The 25,028-nt window shown below is 31.5% G+C and overlaps 1 protein-coding gene across 1 annotated transcript in view; it reads right to left on the reverse strand.

Annotated features, from left to right (window-relative positions):
* The window catches only part of LOC129913565 (hemicentin-2), a 171,573-nt gene that overhangs the window by 18,463 nt on the left and 128,082 nt on the right, over positions 1 to 25,028 (reverse strand). Inside the window, exons 11-15 of the mRNA XM_055992309.1 lie at positions 23,962 to 24,085; positions 22,790 to 22,950; positions 16,776 to 16,917; positions 7,914 to 8,037; positions 6,782 to 7,116 (exon numbers count right to left, since the gene is read on the reverse strand). Of these exons, the coding sequence (XP_055848284.1) occupies positions 6,782 to 7,116; positions 7,914 to 8,037; positions 16,776 to 16,917; positions 22,790 to 22,950; positions 23,962 to 24,085 (886 nt within the window). The remainder of the gene's footprint in view (positions 1 to 6,781; positions 7,117 to 7,913; positions 8,038 to 16,775; positions 16,918 to 22,789; positions 22,951 to 23,961; positions 24,086 to 25,028) is intronic.

Here is a 25,028-nt window from a genome sequence, read left to right on the forward strand (position 1 = left end):
CTCCTTAGCTTTTTCCCTCGGCCCTTGGCGGCGGCGGAAAATTTCGTCTTCAAGTTTGTGGAGATAACGCGGTGGAAGGAAGTTTTGGATGAACGCCTGATGGAAGTCTTCCCAGGTCGCAAAACTATCACACTTAATACGAAGCCATTCCAAAGAAGTTCCTCTGAATAGTTCAGGCATTGTTCGTAGTATGTCGTTCTGGGGTATATTGTAGCATCGCGCTAACTCCGTCACTCTCTCTATAAATTCTAGAGGGTTTCCGGTCCCATCGAACTTTAGTCCCCACTTTCGGACTGTGTTCATAACCTCTGCTTCATAGCTCAAAGTTAGGCGACTCGAAGATCGAGGTTCTGGCAATCCTCCTTGAGAAACACCAGTTTGTCGAGATGTTACTTGACTGGTGCTGGTTCCGGTACTGGATATGTGCGGCAATACGGTGTTGGCTTTTTGAAACTCGGGAACGGGATAGGTAATTTGCCTGTATGCGGGAAATTTTGCCCCTGATTCCTCATTTACAGATACTGGTACAATCGCTGGTGCGACTCCGGCCTGGCTGCCAGATGGTAATATGCCTTTAGCGTTGGGTGACTCGGAGGCCGGATCTTCATCATCTCGTGTTTCTACAACTTTTTCCCAGTGCTCGCAAAGGTTCTGAGTTGAGCCATGGTCACGGTTCTTCTTGAGATGCTGGCTCAGACGTTTTCTTAGTTCTCGCACATTTCCTGTCGTATCAAGCTTTCGAGCGCTAAGCGTTTCGATTAACTCGGGTTTCTTTAGAAAATATATAAATCCTAAGTTTTTGTATGGATTTAAATGATGCTCGTCTTCATCTTCGGAGTCAGGCATGGTGAAGTATCGGGCGGTAGTTGTGGTCGGAGGAACGGTATCTGGTGGACGGCGGTTGGTGGTGCTTGGCAAAGAAACGAACTGAGGCGGTAGAGGCTGGTGGCTGATAAACGGTGGCTGGTGTCGAAGTTTGGTTTACGGAGTGCGGTGTTCGGTGGTATAGGTCACGGAATGCGGAGGTCGGAGGAACCTTTCGAAGATTTTGGGTCGGTTAAAGATCGGAGTTTTGGTTAAACCTTCTAAGGTCCCTGCTCGGGCGCCATTTTGTGATGCTTTTTTTTTGTCTAGGCTGAGGTAGACTCGTGGGCGTCCAGGATCGATCCCAAAGAAAGCACAGAAAACTCGGGTTAAAAGTCCAAACTCCAAAATGAAAACAACCAATCTTCAAAATATTAATTTTTTCTTAACACCTTCTTTTATTAATTTGTTTAAAACTAATTTTATTTATTTATAATAATACGATATTTCAATTACAATCTCTTACAACTATTACAAGTAAATACTGTCCCAAGCGAAATGCTTGAGAATGATCGGCGGCGGGTCTCGGCAGAGAGCGGCCTATGTCTACGGTACACTTAGAAGCGGACCGAAGAAAGAAACAAGTAGATGGTCTACTTTCTGTCCCTAGAACTGTCTAAAGAATTATCGGCGAGCGGTCTCCGGGTGACAGGCTCTTGTCCGTGGTGCTTTTTGAAAGACAACCACGGAATAAACGGTTCGGAAGCGGTCCTGTCTCTAGCAAAAGACTAGAGAATCAAACGGTGAGCGGTCTCCGGGTGACAGGCTCCTGTCCGTGGAACTCTTTGAAGAATATCCACGGAATTAGCGATTTGGAAGCGGTCCTGTCTCTAGAAAAGACTAGAGAACAAACGGTGAGCGGTCTCCGGTTGACGGCTCCTGTCCGTGGTACACTTTGAAGGGTAGCCACGGAATAAGCGGTATGAAAGCGGTATTGTCCCTAGCAAAAGCTAAAGAATTAACGGCAGCGGGTCTCAGGAGAGAGCGGCTAATGTCCTCAATACACCTAAACGAGGTGGAGTAAGGAAAGAAACAAGTAAAATCCAAAGCGGTTTACTTTCTGTCCCTAGCAAAGACTAGAGAATAAGCGGTGAGCGGTATCCGAGTGACGGCTCCTGTCTGCGGTATGCTTTGCTAAAAGATATCGACAGAATAATCGTTTGGAAAACGGTCCTGTCTCTAGCAAAGACTAGAGAACAAACGGTGAGCGGTCTCCGGGTGACAGGCTCCTGTTCGTGGTACTCTTAGAAAGGCAGCCACGAAATAAGCGGTATAAAAGCGGTATTGTCCCTAGCAAAGACTAGAGAATTAACGGCAGCGGGTCTCAGGAGAGAGCGGCTTATGTCCCTGATACACTCAGAAGAAGTGGATCAAGGAAAGAAACGAGCAATACAAAGGGTTTCCCCAAAAAAATCGGTTCTGAAGTTACTAGCCTTTCAGCCCTTCACTTCCCGCAAGAATGTATATATACAATATACTTCTTAATATTTTCTTTCTCAATTGCGTTCTTTATTTCTAGTACACTAGATTGGTACTTCGGCAACGGAGAAGCAAAGAACTGATTTTTCATTGAAATTTTACTTTCCTATATGTTATATTTCGTAATGACTGGGTGTGAATCGAGTAAAATCAAAAGAAATAAATTTAATTTATTAAAAATTCAAATTTGAATTTCTCAACGGTTGGTTAGTAGAAGTCGGTTAGTCGGATTCAAATTTGAATATTTCAACGGTCAGTTGATATTTAAATTTGATTTTGTCAACGGTTGGTTGGATTAGTCGGATTCAAATTTGAATATTTCAACGGTCAGTTGATATTTAAATTTGATTTTGTCAACGGTTGGTTGGATGATTTGGGTTGATGGAAAGGTGGAAGGAGGAGCATTTGTAACGCTTCGTTACAAAGTAGCTAGCCTATATGGCATTATTTTTTTTATAAAACTATGTCCTACAAGAGCAAACTTTTTTCGCTGTAACTCTGAAAGTATAGTGAGAAAAATGTTCAAAAAAACCACTTACGATGAAAAAAACGTGTTGAATGTTTTCAAATAACGGTTTTTTTATTTGCATTAACATTTTACTTTCCCTATTTAGTAAAAACAACTTTTGTAAGCGTTCAATGACACCATTTTCGAGTTTGATGCGTCCAAACTTCAAAAAACTCATTTTTTTGTTTTGTATACCAATAATATCTGTTGTAAATTGGAAAACCTTATTTAACATAATATTTCGTTTATTTTTGTTGTTGGTCTTATCTTGTTGTACCATAAAATTATCATTATTATATCATTCGACATCATCTTAATGGCTTTAACTGCAACTTTAGATTATTTCGAGAATTTCTATAATTAATTCCAGCTAAAAAAGCGTTCTAGCCCACAGTGCGCTGCTTTGATTACAATCGTGTTTATAAGTATTAGGCTATTGATTATGTCGAAAAAAACATGGCAATAAGGAACTAAGACGTTCACGGGTTTTTATTGCAGAAATCGTTCAATGGGTTATAAGAGAGGGTGGAAACTGAATATAGGGGTGCGAAAGCCCCCTTTTTTTGGTTTTTTCAATATACCTCGTAAACCAAGCACAATTTTGACATATTGCACATAAAACTGTTTTGTAGGGCATTAAATTTCCTATTGGAATAATGTTTTTTAAAAATTGAAAAAAAAAAAAAAAAATCCATACCAAAATAGTCGAAACAATCATAAAAAAAAATACCAAAAAAATCGATTTTTAGATTTTGTTTGCTTTTTTAGTTGTAAATTTTTTTTGGGTTGAGATAGACATAAACATTGCTCAAAAGAAAAAAAGAAGATTAAATTTCCTTCAAAATGCTATGCTCAATAAATTTTTTCATTGAAAATTAACCGAAGTATGGCCATTTTAATCTATCTTTTTTTTTCGAATTTTTAGTTTTACTCATAAAACTGAAACATTTGAGGGGAAAGTATGATAACTTAAGCACCAAGAACTGATAATGAGATTTTGTAGAGGGGTTATATACAATCATTGTTTACTATGGGAGGGGGGGTCTATGTCCCCCCGTTTTGGCGGGAGGGGCAATTTTCTAAAAAAAATTACTTAAAATAAAAAAAATTATTAAAAAACAACGGCAACACTTACAGTTTTGATTGATACTTTTTTTAAAAGCTATAATTATAAGCTTAATATTAATTCTAAAATGAAGTTTTTTTAATCAAACTAAGAAAAACATGACATTTTTGATGTTTTTACTAAATAGTCTTTTTTTACCCTTTGAACATTTAGAGATATTGGACATGTAACGGAGAAAAGAAAATACCTTATCTTTTAAAATAATGGTCAAAATTTAATACGGCGAAAATTCTATAAAATATAGACTTTCAAAATTTACTGTTTTTGGTATTTTGGAGCCATTTTTCTGCTGAGATTGATCGTTTTTTACTCAAGATATAGCCCGAATACTTAGTATGCTGAAAAAAAAACGACAAAAAACTTTGAAAAATCATAGGTATCTCGAAAACCTATCCAGAAACATTTTTTAAGATAAGATTTTCGAGTTTCCTGAGCTGAAATGAAAAGTATGACGACACTTATTGTAATTTTTTTTTATATTTTTGACGTTATAACGTCTTATAAATCGATGAACCATGGCAGCCACCACAAAAAAGTGACGCCATTTTCTAACGTTACACTCCCGCACTTTCGCAGTGCGGCAAAAAATTTCAATTCAAAATTAAAAATAAACTATTAGAGATACAAAAATATAGCTTATTTGAAAGATAATAACCTAAAGCTTAATCCAAATGAAGGATTTTTAAAAACTCCGTCATTTAATAGGGTAAACAGGGGTAAAACGGAAAGATGAAATTTGGGCTAAAATCTAAACGCGAAGTTGTAGAGAATTGATTTTTTTTGCTATAGATAAATGAGATTAATTTAAGAAAAAATTCTAAAAAAATTTGAAACTAAGCTATAACGTTTTGTTTGAACGTTGTACACGTGTTGGGGCTATGACAAAATGATGATTTTGGGTAAATGACATTTTTTTCGACAATTCTAAAGACGCCAGGTGAAAGATGAGGGTTAAAAATTAAGCGTCTGATACGGATTTTTTTCAACACTCTGCGTTTCGAAATATAAATTTTTGAAAAACACCTTGTTTCTTAGGGGTATTTATGGGTAGTTTTTGATTTTTAGATTTTTTTTTAGAGCGTTCAAAAAATCTCAAACTTATAGAACATCTAGGTTTTGGCCTTATACATACATGTGCACAAAATTGGAATCGTTTAGTGAGTTCTGACTGAATAACTGAAGAAACAAGTTTTTAAAAACCCGTTTTTTGACCGTTTTTAACCGATTTTAATCGTTTTTTATTTTTATCTTTTTTTCTTTAATAGATACAGGAATAAAGTATACGGAGTAATGATAGACTATTATGTGTGCGAAGTTTCAATCATTTTCGTAAACACAGTTTTGAGATAACTGTAAAATAAAATTTTAGAATTTAACAGGTTATAACTGATACAATTACCTTTCATTTGGTATATCACACATAACGGTAGACTAACTACAAGCTACACAATGTTAAATCAAGAAACTTGCGAAAAACCTCAAAACACCAGTTTAGATCTGTTGCCCCCCGAACAGCCACCAGTGTGGGAAGTACCGTAATCTCAGTCTGGAAATTCGACATGGTTGACTTTAAAAAATTCTAACTTCTCTTGTAGACATCTTTGAAATGAAATTGATACGTCATATGAAAGGTGAAATAATAAGATTTCACATGGTATTTTGTATAGGTTGTCAAAAAAAAAATTGATTCCATAGCCTGAGAACATAAAAATAAATGTTTTTTTTTGCTTTAAAAAAAGCAAAAAAATCGATCGAGTTCAAAAAATTCTACCTCTTTTTGTAGATGTCTCATAGACCTGATCGATATATATATATTTAAAGCATAGACAATAAGCTTTCAGATGGTAAAAAATTTTGTATAGGTTGTTAGGGAAAAAAATGGAATTAATGACGTGAGAAGATAAAAATTCATGTTTTTTTTGCTTTTTTGATGAAAGTGATTGTTTTCAATAAATTATTTTTATACTTTTTGCGGATTGTAAAAAATTAAAAATGGTTTTATTCTTAAGAAGAAATACTTGGCTTTTAAATTGCATAATTTTTTTTTGTAAGCTTTTAAAATAAAAAAAATTAATATAATGAGAAAATAAAAAAGGTACTTCTTTTTAGCTTTTGCTTGTAAATTATGATTTTTTAAAAAAAGTAAACGCTTCAATTGGCTCATTTTAAACAAAAGCACACAACCTGTTTTCTGACGACGTTATCACGTAAAATCATCGTCCGTAAACTGGCTTTACAGACAACCTCTTTTTTGTAAACAATAACACTATTAGAATAAATGAATAAGTGAATATTGAAGAGTTTCTTGAAATATAAGGCTCAGTTCTTACAGACTTGATTCAAATAAGAAATATTATGTAAATATATAAGTATACTGAGTCCCTACGAATACAAATTACTTCAAAACCCTTTTTTCCATCTTCAACATTTTAATGAAAAGAAATTCATATGAGCACATCTTCAGTTCATTATATGTGCGTCAAAACTTATGACACAAAATAATAAGATACTCTTTCGCTATAAGGGGTGGCATTACATAACAGACGCATGTGTTTATTATGTTGAAAGCTCGTTCGTTTGTAGGTTCATTGTGCTTTCGTTATTATTTCGTAGTCAACTATGAACGTATACTGTATCTAATTCTATACATACTTCTACCCAATCCAAGTACCCACTTTAAGTGATATTCTCCTACCCCATTTTTATAATATAGGGTGGCAAATATGAATAAAAATATTTTTACCATTTTTTGTTCATTTTTCTTTCATTTTGTTTTTTTTTTGTTTTTGTTTTTGCAAACTCACCATATTGATTTGGAATAACATCTGGATCTGTGTCATCACCTTCGGGTGGGTCACCCATCATTTGTGGACTCTGTTGATGATGGCCATCATGCGGATTCGTTGTGGTGCTACCTAATGGCGTATTTGCCATTGTTGTTGTTGTTGTAAGGCTGCCAGCACCGCTCAAATGATGCTGATGATTGTGCTGCTGCTGCTGCTGCTGCTGTTGTTGATGTTGATTATGATGATGATGATGGTGATGGTGATGGTTCGCTTGAAGTGGATCTAGCTGACAATCGGATGGCATTATCGACAGCTGGGTATGTTTGGCAGATTTCAAATTGGCTTCACTGTTTCTATTATTGAAAAAGCAAATGACAAACATTATACCTTCAATATTATATACCAGAGTATAGCTATCATTCAGAAGTAGGGGGAGGAGGAGGAGGTTATGTGAGGTTAAGAGAGGAGGTAGTTAGTTATATGGAGGATGATGGGGCTGTGTAATTTAGGAGGACTTCAAAAAATAGAGGCCCATAAATTGGCAACAGTATTTTACAGCCTCGGTTTAGGTTTTTTGGTAAGGGTTTATGGAGAGAGAGAGCTTGAGAACGCCATCACCATTGCCATTTGCCCTCGTAGTCGAATCCATAGCCAAACATTTTGCACTTCGATGTCATTTAATTAAATCTCTCGTAACCATCATTGTTTGTCTATACGACGAGTATATGGACGATAGAGGACATCGGAGAGGAAAGACCGAAAAACGGGGGTCAACAAGGAGCAAATTGATGGGCTATTCTGATGAAATTGATACCTGATCGGGTGAATGGTTTTGTGCGGGGATTCTTCTGTCTCTCTCTGGTTTTTTGTTTGGATTTTTTTTGTTTTTTTTTTGTTTAGGTATAGTATTTTCGAATTCAACGTTGTATATGGACAAAACAACGTCCTTGGATATGAAGTGCCACTGCTTACATATACCAACATATTATAATTGGGACGATCAGGATGAGGGAATTTATTTACGCAATAAAAGCTATTACCACAATAAAGTGGATTTGTGGTTGTTTGTGTATAAGTAAGTGTCTATATATTGAATATATATATTTTTTATTATTTTTTTTTTTTTTGTGGGTATGGTATATTGACTTACTTGTTTGAGTATCTACGATAGAGAGCTGCTAGGATTATGCATGCGATGGCAAATAGTAGAGCTGCAAATAATGTGAGGCCAGCGAGAAATGGCGAAAGGGGCACTGTAAGGCCGTTTGATGGACCTGCAATTAGAAATTTATATGTAGATAGATATTTTTGATAGGAGTTAACCTATATTTGTGAGTGTGTGCTTGTGTTAGTGTTTATGTTAATGTTGTGGATATGTATATTTTGCTAAATTTTATTTGGATTTTGTGATTGTTATGGAGAAAGTGATTTGCATTGATTGTGTCAATAATTGACACAGTTTATAGGAGATCAAAATGACAATATAAATTGAATGAGATTGATTGAGGGCATTGGAAGGAATTGATTTGAATAGTTTATTCAATTTTCGATTTTTATCACCTCTTGACTTACTTTATATAGGAATTTTTTAAGTTTTATTTTATTTCAAAGCATTGTGATATTATTTTATCGTGGGTGAGGTAAAATGATATGAATGCTGACAAATCAAGTCTAAGAGGGTTGGTATTCAAGAATATAAAACAATTTTTATAACTTTTCTCATGATTGTAGAGTGAGAAAGTCCAATTTGTTTTAAATTTGGAAATAATTGTTGTTCAAACCTATACCTTAATTATATCTATGTACCTACTAAAGCCTTTAAAATATTTTGTAAGAAAATCGTTGAAAACTCGCTATAACCAAAAGTAACAACAAATTAATATGCTGATTAGGGTAGTTCTTAACACAAATCTAGCAAAGACATCCACTCAATCGTCTCCAGATTTGTGTATAGTTATCCTCTACATGCCCTGTATCAAAGTGAAATTCTTGTACTTAAACTTTTCGTCAAATTTTTGGATAAATCCCCTATATCCTTTACGGAAACGGAAATCCATTTTTTCAGTACCTACTACGTTTATTGTTCCTTATTGTAGATTTCTCAAAAACGTCTCAAAAATTTTTTTGAAAATTTAATCAACATACGCAATGTTTGAATTATATTGCATAGGTACCTTCTTAAACATTTCATAAATGCTTTTAATTTTCTTGTAAAAAAAATTTTTTTTTTTTGATAATTTACTTATTAAAAAAGAAAAGCATCTTTGACGAAATACATCAGCTTCTACTAAATGTGTAGGTAAGGTACAATTCGTTAAACATAATAGCTTATTTATTTAGCCAAATATGACGATATTAAGCAGTGCAATATTTTTGAAACTATTGGGTTCATTAAGTTTACTAGGTGTCTTTTTGTACCATGACAAAAAACACGAAAATGTGCGAGAACTTGGTGTTTTGAATTTTTCGTAGATTTTTGAAAAAAACTCTTTTGCGTTTTTTTTTATTAAAAAATTGTAATTACATTTTCATTACTGCATGGTAAAACAAGTAAGAATTTTTTTTGCTGAAATCCATCTTTCTATTTAAAATAAAATGCACGACTGGGGTCGCACGTACTTGCTCTTGCAGTTCAAAGCACTTTTATGTTAATTTACTTGTAGATTTTGCGAGCTGCCTCTATATAACTTTTTAAGAAATTTTGTTGAGGTTGGGGAAGAGCCGACATTTAGGGCAAATTTTTTTAATATGAAAAAAAATTTTTAAATTTGACTTTTTTTGGAAAAAAATATAAAAGCAGTTTTATTGCAATAGCTTTGAATATTATGTCTGCAAAGTTTAATCAAAATCGTTTGAGCCGTTTTCGAGTTATTTGGTTAAATTAAAAAATTTGTATGGGAGGTACACTTTCTAAGCGAGATATAAAAAAACCAAAAAAAAACAACTTTCAGATTTCCATAAAAATCATCTGTACCAAATTTGAAGAAAATCCATCCACGCGTTTAGGCTGTGGAAATATGTACAGATGGACGTACGGACGCACAGACACACGGACGGAATTGCGAGACCCACTTTTTTGGAATTCTCCATAATCGTAATGTTGGTTTTGGTTAAAACCTCAAATTTTTTTTTCGACACGAAACCAATACTTGCCCTATTGAGCAAGTAAAAATTCATACTAGGTGTATAAAACTGATTTTCCAGCTTCAAAAAGCCTCTTGTTATACAGATACCAGCCTCTATACTAACACATAGAATTTTCAAAAAAAAAAACTTCGCATTTGGTTTGCAGTAGCCTTCAGCTTTGAATTACAACCAGTCTTATGGATGTACCTAAGCCTTTGTCACAGTACAGTACTGGCAGTTGCGTACCACAAAGCACTGTCCTAGAAACATATACCATAACAAATTCGATTTCTTTTGAACGATCTTTCGTTTAAAAAAAACTGGCTTTCTTATAATATTTTTTGATCTTCTTCTTCCTTTTTTCTCGGCGCTGTTATGATCTCGATGTCGAGATCATCATAACCTTCCCACGTTACTGCTTCACACTAGTGATCCGCCTGTGGGGTTCGCCGGGTTGACCTCAGAAATCGGCGGCAAGCCTCCCGGTTTTGTATTGTTCCGTTTCTGAGGCCAACTGAATGCTGGTGTTTTTGCATTTGCTTGTACCAGGAGTTTTTAGGCCTACCTTTCTTTTTATTTCGTGTTGGAACGTAATAATATTTTTTGATCAAACGAAGAAAAAAAAACAAAAATGTCGACATAAGAAAATATTTGATCCGGTATAGTATATTGACTTTGTTTATTATAAAAACTACAATATAAACCTAAATTTCAGCTGAAAAATTTTCGACATATCAAATTTTCAGTATTAATAATGCAGGAGGTATCTTTAATTCTTTTCTTGATAAAATCTACACAGCACTAACGGTTCAAGAACAAAATTCAAATACCAATATTTTTTGAGATTTTGACGGGTTGGGGTCAAAACTCTGCCGGGGTCAAAATTCTGCTTTACAAAATTCTGCTTTACAAAATTCTGCTTTCAAAATTCTGCTTTTCAAAATTCTGTTTTTCAAAATTCTGTGTTTCAAAATTCTGTTTTTCATAATTCTGTTTTTCAAAATTCTGCAAAAAATTAAAAAAGGGTTTGGAAAATGTTAAAAAGCGCGCGCTTTCATTTTCATAAAATTCTGTAAAATCATCTTCTTGAAAAATTATCTGCTTATTTGATTACTCACTTTGAATAATTTGTCATTATTTGAATGCATATTATTTTTTGTTTCATAAATGAATAAATTTGAAAATATTAAGAAAAGTTTTTTAATACTAAACATTTCCGAAAATAATTTAAAAAGTTTTTAGTCTGTCAAATAAAGATGAATATTCAAAAATTTTAATAAGAAAAGGAATATCTTGTATCAAACAACATCGGTTCCAAAAAGTTATAGATTTTATTTGAAAGAAAGTCAGTCTATGCATTTTAAAAAATATTTGCGACACTTAAACAAAAAAATTTAGGAAAGTACCAATGTTGAATTACATTGATGAGGTGTATTTTTCTTTAGTCAGCGCATATGCTATAAAAAAAAACAGAATTGGCAGAATTTTTTTGTTCAAGTATAATGCTGGCAGAATTTTGAAAAGCAGAATTTTAAAAAGCAGAATTTTGGAAAGCAGAATAGAAAAAAAGCAGAATTTTGAAAAACAGAATTTTCGTTAAAAAAGCAGAATTTTGAAGCCAGAATTTTGAAGCCAGAATTTTGAAGCCAGAATTTTGAAGCCAGAATTTTGACCCGATCCCGATTTTGACATATATAAAGGTAGGTATCATAAAACTGGTATTTAAATACTTGACCTTGAATAAGCTCAGCAGAGCTGAAAAGAAAATCTTCACTCTATTTTTCTGGCTAAAAAATATATTGGACAGACGCATTTCATGTTTTTAACCTGAAAACATTTTCATTGTCAACCCAAAAATTAAAATCATTCATTCAATAACACTGTGAAAGTGTGAAATTAATATACGATTATATTTCAGTTTCAATACCATCTTCCTCTATTATACGCTCACAATGTTTAGATCCTGATGAAAATTCACTACAAATCGGAAACCACAATTTGTTTTTTTTTTTTTTTTAAGTAGTCTATTTTCAGGTCATGCGGCGCATAATATTTCAAATTTATTTCACTAAATTCTACAAATATAATCAAATAAAATAAATCCATAAACACGTTTGAATTTTCCACTGTCTACAGGTGAACGCATGACAATTTAGTGGCCTCCTGCAGAGAATAATCAGTCTATTTTGTATATCATTTAAAAAACTCGCATTCTTTTAAAAAAAATTTAAAACTTTAAGTATCCGCATTTTGTGTTCTGTATTGAATTATAAGATTAGAAGTGTCATACTACTTTAAACAGATTTTAATTGGAACTTTAAAAGAATCTTGAATTAATGATCTGTTAACCTACATGTTAACATGTAAACAATAAACTTAAAATAGTTAACAAAGCAAACAAAACAAAACAAAAAAAACTTTTGTCATCTCTCCTCTCTAAATGCCTTTATCCTTTCAGCACAAAAAAGTAGTTAAAAATAAAACCAAATCCTACGTACTACCTACTTGCAATGTAAAATGTGATTATTCCGAAAAAAAAAAACAAGAATGATATGAAACTTCAATGTCATCAGGATACGAGTAGGTTTTGGTTTACGAGTCGAAACAATATATACATAGTTTTATATAGGATATATAGATGGATGCCATTAAAGTCACATTATTTATTCATGCAAAAACTGTGTGATGACCACAAATACTTGGAATTCCTTTCTGTGTTACGAATAGTAGAGGAACTGCGCCACATTCACAATGACAGAAGTAGGTATATACCAAAATAAACCCTACAAAAAACACAACCAGCGAATTTAATTGAAATTCCTATGAATTAAACATGGGGCTTTGCCTTCCTGCTGCGCTATTCAAAATTCTTATATACACTTTCACGAACCCCCAAAATACTCAACTCGACTCGACTCGACTTATAGCCATGTCCTCCTACTCCCTTCTTCTACCCCTAAAATACCTACCTAGTCCTTTATAGCTACTAGAGCACAGGAAAAACAATTCTGCAAAAGGAAAACTTTTCATATTACTCGTTCCATAACTGTTTTTTTTTTTTTGTTTGTTTTCTTTTTTTTTTATATTTCCTATTTTGCATTGTATGCCACTTTAAAGTTTTGTGAACTCTGATTTTTTTTCTCCTCTCCCATCAGGAAAATTGCTTCAAGAAAGCTAGTTGTAGGAAGGTATAGGTACCTTACTGGCTGAATGTTTGTAAGACATCAGGATTCAGAACGTGCCAGGATGTTTGGTTAAAAAAAAAAAAATAAGAAGTGAACTTCCCTTTCCTGGTCTATTGTAATGCTACTCAACCATGAGAAAACCAAAAAGAGAGCGAGGAGAGAACAAAATAGCACATCGACACAAGGACACCAACTCAAACCAAAGTTGTATTCTTAGATAAAAAAAGGATATCACCAATGAATTTAGAAGATAACAATTCGATGTGGGATATCCATCAATTTGAATTGCATTATACTAACGGTATTATATCAAATTTATTGTTATAAATCGTATAGCTATATTCTCTTTTTGCTGAGTATAATAAATAGAAGAGTATTGTGATTGTGGAGTAGCGTGAGAGAATTGAGTGTTCATATTGTATCAATTCCGGTTTATTTATTTGATTGGGGACACTTATTATGGTTTTCGGAAGGACTTTTATCAACATGTTTTTTTATTATTACCTATTGTAGGAATAAAAGGACACAAAAGTGTCGCAGTCCATCAAAATTATATGTTTGTTACCACATAAAGGTAATCCAATAAAAAATAAGGAAACATTATGACCAGAAGTAATAAAATACACGAGAGGGACTTCTCAAGTAGCACAAAAGTCTAAGATACACCAAAATATTTGGTGTATTTTTTGCACTTTCGTGATATGCATTTTGAATATAAAAAATACACCATTTTCTCGTATAAAATAAACTCCGGTGGTTAAAAAAATATACCGATTTTGGTGTATAAATGGCACTAGTGGTATATTAAATGATCTGTTTTTGGTGAAAATTATCCCTTTGAAATTGAAAAATACACAATAAATCTATGGATACAATACACCATTTAAATTATTCTGATTTAAAATTTGAACCAAAGTTTATTTTTTATCTCAAACAGTTTGATGAATTCTAATTCACACCATTTCTTATGAAATAAATGAAAATGAATTTTTATTCACTTTCATAATATTGCCATAAGAAACCAATGGTTAAATATGATTTTGTTTGCCAAATTTTAAAACGAAACACATTCTATCTACTAATTTTAGATGCTACCCCCTCTAAAAATCGAGCGCCTCAAAAATTTTTTTAAGAAAAGTTATTTTATAATGAATCGAAAAAACTAAGAATGCGGGACTATTAGGTCGATAAATATACTATTTTAATAAAATAATTAATCGCTGTCTTCTATTTTTAAATGGCGTCCATTGAAAAATATGGCGTCTCCCACATATGCATTTTGGTGAATTTTATGTCCACAGGGTGTGCTTTCTACACCAAACAGAGTGTACAAAATAAACCGTTTTGGTTGATTTCAGAATCAAATAATTTTATGCACCATTAATGGTATATTATAAAAACAACTGAATATCGGTGTATTTTTTGCACGGAATCTCAAAAAAATGTTGAAATTTTGTACAGAAAAGACAGTGGTATAATTTTTATACCACTATTTTTGAGAAATACACCATATTTTTTCAATTTTCTCAATTTTACACCAAAATTAATGAATTTACACCAATTTATACACAAGTGTGCTACTTGAGTTAAGTTATAGGTGTTTATAGTTTTGTAGGACAACTCAAGGAATTTCAGTTGGAAAGGAATATTTTTTTTTTCTACTAAAAAAAAATAAATAATAATAATAAATCGGTGTGGTGGACCTTCAATTTGTAAAAGTGAAATTTTTATTAGGTAGTAATATACGTCAGTATTAATAAAAACTGATGAAACTATCTCTCTTTAGCAGCTTTCATGGGCTGAGCAGATCGTATAGAACTTGAATAGGCACTTTGAAAAAAATACCAAATTATATACCTAATTTCTGTGGATTTTTTTTTAACTTTCTTAGCCCAATTTACCAGAATTTAGTTTTATTTTAACCCGCGTGTTTTTTATACTTCCTTAATCGAGCTTTCGCTAAACAAAGCCAATTTTTAAAGTAGGACACTTTTGCAATACAAAAAGAACACTGCCCAGGCAGTGAAACTTTTAAAATGTAATGAATAACATTTATTTTGCCCTAAATAGTACGAAAAATGTCAAAAATTACACTGATAATTGCAGAGCAGTTCAAATTTTGTGTGCCAATTTTTTTTGTCATAACATAATGTGTCTGAACAAATTTACTGAGAAAAAAAAAAACAACCAAAGTCCAAATTCTTCCTATTAAATTTTTGTATTGTTGTTATCCTATTATCCTTTAACTACAACGCACAATTTTTCAAAAATATCTTGGAATGCAATATTACTAAGGATCATTGTTAGTATAATTGTGCAAAATTAGAACAAAATCGATCTAGCCGCAAAGGAGATATCGTGGGCACAAAGCCAAAACCACGAATCTGAAAAAAGGTTGTTGTTTAGAGAAAAACTTCTTCTAAGTTTTGGAAAATCATGCAATCTTAGGAAAACTCATGCAACAGAAATTGATAGTTTAATCTTCAAGACAATAGTTGGGCGATTGGGATCGATGCAGTGAATAGAGGGACCGATAACAAGTAAAATAATGCATTATAGTGAAAATGTTCAAAAATGCAGAAATGCAGTGCTGACGATGCTGACGATATATGGAAAAAATCCAAAAAATCAGACGCAAAGTCCAAGTACTAGAGTTTCACCTTGTTACATAGCGAGTAAGGGGTAGGCATAGATAAAAATCTGAAAAAATTAGAGTAGGTATTTGTTTTTATTTATTTGGATACGATTGAGCGGATGTCTTCATGAACTTTGTGTTTAGGACCACCCTAACATATATGTAGGTATATATATTTTTTAACGCTTCTTCAAATTTGTAGCTTAACACGTTATTACAAGTGGCCCGGTACTTAGTGTATTTTATTTCTATTGCATTGAAATTCAAAAGTGATTGTTTCAAAAATTAATGAATTTTATCGGACTATTATTATAAATGTGTGTGGTTTTTTACATTAAATACCTAGTTTTTTTTTTTTTTTTCATTATTATATTGATAACAACAATTTTTTATCATCCAAATAAAATGTTCACTACGGCGTATGCGTATTTTTTTTAGTTTTTTTTTTTTTAATGAGTGATCAGACTTTAAAGAATGACACAATTAAATTAAGATGTTTATTTATTCTCTATCGATTTTATCTCCCTCTTGTATAACATAGAAAATATTATTATTAGTACAATAACACAAACTTATATATAAATCAATAAATTGTAATAGATCAGTAGCATAAAATTGCATGATTTTGTATGCGCCAATGTAACATTTTTAAAGTATTTGCTGTGATTAAAATTCCTCCATCGGTTCATTTTATAACTTTTACTTATTGTGATTGTTTTTTTAATCAGACCCTGTAAAGGTATCGAAAAAAAAAGAAAAAAAATGTAATTTATAAAAATGTAGGCCAGAAATCAATAAATTTGAAAATCAAGAATTTAAATAATTCTAAGAATATAAAAACACTGTACATCGGCTTAATTAATTCTCCGTTAAAAATATGCGTTTCGTAGTAGATATAATAATGCATTTGATTGAAATTATATGTATTTAATAAATTAATTTCCCTTAAGTTATTTGCGTGTGTGTAACTGGTATAAATGTGTTTTATTTTTCCATCATTAATTAAATGCATTCAATGCAATGATGATAATAATATGCAATTCAATTGAATGGAAAATTCACTTACCTGTAAATTTTGCAACGCCCTTAAAGGTAATATCATCAATTATTGTTGGCTCCGAACGTCCTTTGGCATTTATAGCAAATAGTATTATACGATATGATGTACCTGTTTCCAAGCCATCAACGAAAAAACTAACCGGTGCTCGCTAAAAAAATAGAATAAAAAACAACATAAAAATAAGATTTTTTAAACCTGATTATTATTGAAAAAGTAAAGAAAAATATATATTAATAATGTAGGTATATTATTTAATGTTCGAGTACAATTTACCATATATTGTTTTGTATTGATATCTGTTTTTGAATAAAATCTGTTCAAGGAATGAATTAAATGGAAGAACATTAAAATTCCGTACGTATTGAAATTACGATGATGGAAAATGCCAAAAAAAGTTGATCCTGCAATTCTGTCTGTTTGTCTGTCGGTGTGTACGTCGAGTTGCGACGTAAACTACTGGAGCGATTTGCTTCAAACTTGGTAGTAAATAGTTTTTTGTGATTCCCTAGAGGACAAATTGAATTTTTTTTTAGGACCAAAGCTAAAGGTACCTATCATATAACGGAAGTACAAAAGTTAAGTTATTTAAAAAAGGGCTCTAACGATTTTTATTAACATTTTTCTGTTTAGTGTTACACACTTTTTTATTTATGAATTTCTCGTAGACAACGCAGCAGATTTCAATCAAAATGTTTATACAGAAACGTTAAAATAAATGTTATGTAAAAATTTTATAAAAATTGCAAAGAAACACATTTTTGGATTTTTAAAAAATATTTCTAATTTTTTTTTTTTTTTGAAAAATCAATTTTTTGAAAAATGGTTGAGAAATTTTATTGCAACTTCGTTTTAATGTGTTGAATAATATTTTCTTAAAAATGGCATACCAACTATTTTTTGAATAATGTTGGAAAATTAAAAAAAAAAACAGAAATTAAAGAGGTTTTTTAGAAAAAAGTTATTTCGAAAATGACAAGATATTTTTGAAACCGGTTTTCTATAAGAGCATCGAATTTTTAAAAACTAATTAGTACCTTATTACATACAATTTTGAAAGAAATTAGTTTGAATTTTGTTTTCATTTTTTTTGTCAAAATTTTGATTTCAAAAACTTAGCCATAAAATGACTTTGTTTACAATTTTTATAAAATACTTGGGTTTTGGCTTTACAAAAAAATAAAGTACGTTATTGTAGGTGTAACCGTTGAATTTTATTAATTAAGTCAATTTTTTTTAAATTTCCCTTCAATGCTAAACGAAGGGGAATAGACCCCAATCCGATACGATTTTTTTCTTGTCTCGACGGTGTTTAATTAATTATAAAAACTAATTTTGTTCAATAAAAGGCTTTAATATTAGAGATAGTTTTACTATAAGAGCAAAAGTATGTGCGACCCCTGTCGTGCATTTTACTTGTTTACAAAAAGACTTTAAGAAAAAAAAAGAAAGAATTAGTGAAATAAAAAAATTGGATCTTAAATGCCTATTCCAACTTGTTTAAAAGGCTCGCAAAAAACGCTCAACCAAAACAAAAATAGTTGTTAAATTTAAAAATAAAAGCTTAGTTCTAATGAATTATCTTTTGTCTATTCGATATGTTAAAAAAAAAATAAATTCAATCATTCTTGTATAGAGTTTTGGAAATATGTAACTTCAAAGATTAAAATAGGGTATGAAAGGGATTCCAATTTTGACTCTCTAATATTCAACTATTCCTTGTGCCACATCTCCTTACATATCCTTAAAATTATTTAAACTTTAAACCCTAGAGTAAAATATATATAAAGCTATGTAAATATTTAAATACACAGAAACATTGTATAAAATTCAAATGCAAGCAACAACTATACCTTTATAACTTTAAAAATATCCTCTATTCTAAAGGTATTTCTACATTCCTTTATTACCTTTACATCTATTCCACATATAAATACACATATAAATGTTATAACGTGGTTTTATTTTCTTTGCCTTTTATTAACATAATTTTACTTCTCATCCACATGCTATAAGGAAAAAACTTGGTTTCTAGTTCTCCGATATGCATCTGCATACTTTGAATGCCAAAAATTCTACAATTCCATATCTGAAACTTTACAAAAAATTACTTCATTCCTATATTTTTCTGTGTACGTACCTACCTACAGTACGTAAAACGTACATGCATGTGTATGTTTATATTTGAATATGTGCCATTCCTTATATGCGATTGTCGGCTGATGGGTATTCAAGGAGAAGAAAGGTAAAAAAAAAAAAATGAAAAAAAAAAACCTTCTTGGCCTTTTGCATGCAGCATGGAACTAAAAATTTTCCCTTTTCTTTACGGTCCGAAAGATTCGACCTGTATTCGAATTATTTCACCAGGCCTTTATGGAGTACCCACCGCTACTATACCTCTGTAAAATTTTACATATCGCCATATGCATATCCATGATCAGAGAAAGGACAACTCGATCTGACTTTACACGATTCATAGGTACCTACTGTTCTCTTTTTCTATTCAAAATGAATTTAATTAAAGTGTAGACGTTTTGTGGATGAAGCAAACTTTACAGGTATAAGGTATCCCAGAAGTTGATGTAGAGGTACTAGCTTTAGTGGAAAGGAAACTCGAACGAACCTACAAGGACGACGACAAGGACGAGGGCGACGACGACGACAAAAATCGAATGGAGTTCGAATTTTCATTTCATTTTATTGAAATGTAAATATTAGTTCATACACTCCACTCCATCCACTCTGTTCCAATATGGAGCTGGAGCCACAAGGACGATGTCTAGTGGTTTAACGTATATATAGCGGGATATTGGTACTGCTTCTCCGTCTTTTTATTTTTTTTTTTTTTTATTATTATTATTTTTTTTTAAGTCAATGTTTGTATATTGGGGGAAAATGTTTATAGTTACACGAGGGTCCTTGTGCGACTTATTTTCTATCGTTATTGTAAAAGTTCTCTGGCAAGCAACATAGTACTAAGGAAGAAGACGATGACGACAAATTTTGTATTGCACAGAATTTAAGGAGGCCATCACAGAGGGGGTGGGTTTGGGCTGGATAATATTGAAAAGCTATAAGGGGATGTTGCTATTGCAATTACAGGTAATGAAAGTTCAATTGAATATACATACAAAATCATACAAACACACAAACAAGTAGGTATTAGAGGTATATGCTGAGGTTGTAATATTGTGGCCTCTGATGTATTTATTTTGTATGGATTGAAGTTATATTGCATTTGGATCAATATATAGGTAGCTTTGGCTGTGCGGAGGATGTTAAATGAAATAAGTTTTATTTCTTTTAAGGAGGGAAAAAACAGGATTAAATATATATGTTTTTCAATGTAGAAGTCAAGAGTTAATCCAGACCACAAAAGAATTATAAGGATTCTTGATAGAGAATAATCTTAAGGAGAAGAGTTTTGCAGACGTTTCTTTTGAATAGCGGGAGTATTGAATTGGTTAACAACTATAGCAAATGCATTGGGGATATTTTTGAGACAAATTCTTTAAGGAAAATAAAAAAACAAATATTTCTCTCAATTTTGTCTTGTTAGAGAAGTTAGTCTGTCTATTTATATAACTACTAACGTATGCCTTGAGATACAACCTTATCCATTCATAAGATTTTGTTTTTTAACTTTGTGTAAAAGAGATCAACATGTGAAAATCTTTAAAAAATAAAATTCACGACTGAGGAGGTACTTGCTCTTGGAATTCAAAATTGTTAAATTGTTAAATTTTTGTGAATTTAAAAAATTTGGTGAATTTATATGAAAATAAAAAAAAAATAAAAAAACATAAAATTCGTTCTTCAAATGCAAAAAAACAACTCATTAAATGCGAAATCGTGCTCCAGAACAAGTATTCAGTTTAATTTCTTTTATAAAAACTTATGCATATTCAGACAAAAAAAAAATTCAAAAAACTATTTTTTTTGTAAATAATTTTTTTGAAAAAAATGTTGTAAAATAAAGTATGCCATTGAGTAAAAACTATTAATCAACAGCTTAAACCAAAATTTCAAAAAAATTCGATGCCTCTTTTTTTTCAAAATTTAATTTTTGATTTATAAAAAAATTATAAAAGTGAAAAAATTTCGTTGAAATCAAGAAAATCGTTTGGGAGAAAATCTGATTTTGACAAAACCGTTGTATAGGAGGTACCGTTAATAACGATTTTTGAAAAAAACTTTTTTCATGAAAAAATAGACCTTGTCTAAGAACTAATACTTGAATTTTTTTATGATATCGTAGGAGCCAATTTTGAGAAAATTAAACTTTTCCTAAATTGGTAGGTATATGACAGGTACTGTTATTTTTGGTCCAGAAAAATTAATTCCAAAACCCTTCTGTACAGGATCCAAAATCTGCTACATTCCAAATTTGAAGTGCATTTGCCCATCCGTTTAGGCTGTAGCTCCTTATACAGACCGATAGACATTTTGACTGACGGACAGACTGACGGACTTTCGAGACCAACTTTTTTCGCATTCTCTATCATCGTTATACCTATACTATAATGGAAAACTTTTTTTTCTTACGAATGCATAACTTGATAGACATAATAAGTAGGTACCCACAGGGTGATACTCTTACATCCAGGGTTCCAAAAAATAATTTTTTAAATGCGTTACAAATTAAAAATAAAATATTTATAGCAAATAAAAAAAGTTTGCATTAAATAAATATTTATTGCAACTAAGAAAAAAAATTGCATACTGAAAAAAAAATTGCATTAAAAAAAATATTTGTTGCAAGTAAAAAAAATTTGCTTAAAAAAATTGTTATTGTAATTGAAAAACATTTGCATTGAAAATAAAATTTGTATTGCAAAAAAAAGTTTTATTGAAAATAAAAAAATTTCTGCACTGAAAAAAAAAAAAAATTTGGCTAGCTATTTGGCCTTACAATAGGTAGGTAATTTCAATATTATAGTTGAAATATCTAATGTATTGTCAAATGGCCAAAATTTTAAGAAATTCGAGGAACATTTAAAAAAAAAATTATTAAATACACAAGCAGAAAATTTTTTATTTGCAATAAAAAATTTGTTTTCAATGCAAATGTTTTTTAGTTGCAATAACATTTTTTTTTAATGTAGGCAGGTACATAAATATTTTTCAGTTGTAATACATTTTTTTTTCAATGTACCTAATATTTGTTCAGTTTTAAGTGCAAATTTTTTTCAGTTACATTCATTATTTTTTTTTTTTAATTGATATTTTTATACAACTTTGTATCCAACATAGAATCAAGTAGATAAGAAGTTTATCTTTAAATTAATTTTATTGAGACTCATACAGTTCCAGCGCGTAATTTTTACGTAGGTATAATTAATTAGATACCTACTTCTTTAATGCCGTAAAACTCATTTTGGACGAATATTTTTTTTAAATTCAAAATCATTTAAAAAACTCACTTCTTTCAAAGCAATTCCCACATGTACCACCCGTGACGACAGTAGTTGCCCCACCCGTGACTTTTATAAAACATTTCCTTATACGAAACGATTTTTTTTATATTGATTTGCTGTTTCCTGTAGAAGCTACAAATTTTATGTGAATTTGTAAGATTCTTTAAAATTCAAAATTATTCCTTTTTTTCCCACCTGTGACAGTTTTGCAAAAATTTTCAATAGTTGGTACAAATTTTACAAAGACAAATCTAAGTGTCTAAAAACTTAGAGGAACTTAGTCGAATTTAGTGCTTAGGGTCTAGGTACTCTAAAAATAATAAAACCCGTATTTTTAATAGTTCACTTCTTCTCCTCAAATTCTCGTTTCTGCAATAGCCTTCTTCCTTACCCTTTTCTTTTAATTTCTTAACGCCACCGGTTTTATAAAAAACTAATGATATTTCCTCATTCCTGAAATTGATACTTCCGTTAAAAAGTACTTAAGTCCCCAGTATACAATTTGCCTATGTACCCATAACCAGCACAAAAAAAAAAAAAGTTGAACCAAATAACAATGATGTTATCCAAGTTTTTTACCTAAATTATATACCTACTACTACTCACCGTCAGACTTATATTTCTTGCCAGCCGCAATGTAGACAACTCAACTAATTCCATGATGAATCCTTGTGGCAATCCACCATCAAAACCTTCAATGCAGTCTACTTGCAACGAGTCTGTTGATTGATTTGTTACCGTGCAATTCTGCAACGGAAACGGTCGTCCTGTATACAAAAGAGAAAAAACAAACGAACAAAATTAGAAGAAGAGAAAAAAAATTATAACAAACGATAAAATGGAAAAATAAATTTCACAGATAGTAAAACATGAAGAAGGATGAACGTCCAACAAAAAAAGAACAAAAAAAAACAAAAGAAACTGAAAAAAAAACTATAAACTGAAGCCAAAATGAATTCAATAGTGCTGATCCCAGCAAAACACCTAGCTTAATTAGTTTTTGGTCAAATTCAGATGCCATTTCCATCAGTAGCAGAGAGGACTCTGTTGAATTTTCGAAAATAACCAGAAAGAATGTGGCTTTTTTTTCTGTGCCAGAAAACCCATGAGTAGAGCAGAGAGGATCTCAGACCCAGGACATCACCAAGGACTATACTGAACACCAAGGCAATGTCTGGGAATGAATAAATCAAACGAAGTATGTTCGTTAGCTTGCGCTGACGATGGTAATAGCAAGCCAAAGTCATTGTGTCATAAACCCTTTTGGCTGAATTCTACTCTCGAGTCAGTGAACAAAACGAACGACAATGCGACTTCCAAGAAATTCCAAATACAAAGTCAAAGGCACACAGCCATATAAATATTCTTCTGTCTTGTGCTATAGCTGCTGGGTGTTGGTTGGTTGGGTGTTAGGCAAAAGGACTTCTTCAAAACGATTCCTTTGACACTCTTTTTCCATTTCTCGAGGAATTCTACAGAAAAATAATGAAAAACAAAAATTCCTTATTTGGTCGTCAGTCGGGCGATTGTACTTTTTTCTGTTTTTTCTGCCACCATTCTACTGAAACTACTGTTACTTTGCAGACATTCTGATGTGACATTTAAATAACGAAAGTTGTAATCTTAGTAAAAAGGACCCATGACAATGAGTCCCACCACTAACTGACGACGACACCGACACGACCAAACAAGGACACAAAAAAAGGAATAATAGAAACGAAGAATAATAAAAAATAGAAAGAAAGAGAGCAGAGCAAAAAAAAAAAATGTTAAATTACCTGCAGCTACAATTTGAAAAATGCATGGTGTCTTCTGAACTCCAATTGAGTTTCTTCCCCAACAGGATATCGCACCGTAGTCCAGATCTGTGGTTGGTGTGTAATTCAGACGTGAGTATCCGGTCTGTAAAAATGGTAAAATGAGCAAAGGTAATAAAAAATGATTAGATTTTAACGAGTTAAGCGTGGTTTTCTATAGAATTGTACAAAAGAATGCAAGAATAAGAGTGCACCAGGATACCACAGGAAAAAAAAAAACAAAGAAAAACAAAAATATTAACTTAAAAACAGGAAACTTAACTTCAAAGCTATATGGAGTTGAATTGAAAAATTGTAAGGGAAAGAGACACTGTGGTAAAGATACTTTTTGAAGAGGGTTCTGCTCCATGTTGTAGGTAGATATAGATTTTTTCAATCTAACTTCCATAGAAAATTTAAAACAAAAAAATTTATTTTCAAATGAAAAAAAATAATCAAATTGACGTGTCAGATAGTCATTTTTTTATTTTGTTGTTGAATACAAATTGCACATTACCAAAATGGAATTTTTTTTCTTTAAGCTTTTTTTTTACATAGACTAAGGTCCCTGACTTATTTTTCAATATAAACTGACACTTGCCAGATCAAAAATCCTTTGCTTAATCTTTCCTTGAATTAAAGTAATGATTCGGCTCAATTCATTTAGTGTGTTGAATACAAGAATGTACCAATTTTTATTTATTCGTATATACAAAATGGCAGATGGAAACAGCATTAAAAATTAACTTTATTATATTTTTAAATCAGTATTATTATTTAAATAGAAATTTGACTAAATTTATAAGACATCCATTTACTGTTAATTCATATAATTCTCCTTTCAATGTTCAATATTCCAAATTAATATGTCATGTTTAATCACTTTAAAATAATTTATGTTTGTAATCCTAATCATATATTTCATTGATTTAAAATTACCTATTTCAAAAATCATTTAAAAGCCAGAGCAAATCTTTCTTGTTTGATATTTCGTTGAGCAAAGGTTGCCTAGCGCTAACGTTCTAAAAAAAGTACACACCAGGGGGAGT

This window comes from Episyrphus balteatus, chromosome 3, assembly GCF_945859705.1.
Source record: "Episyrphus balteatus chromosome 3, idEpiBalt1.1, whole genome shotgun sequence".
Classification (NCBI taxonomy): Eukaryota; Metazoa; Arthropoda; class Insecta; order Diptera; family Syrphidae; genus Episyrphus; species Episyrphus balteatus.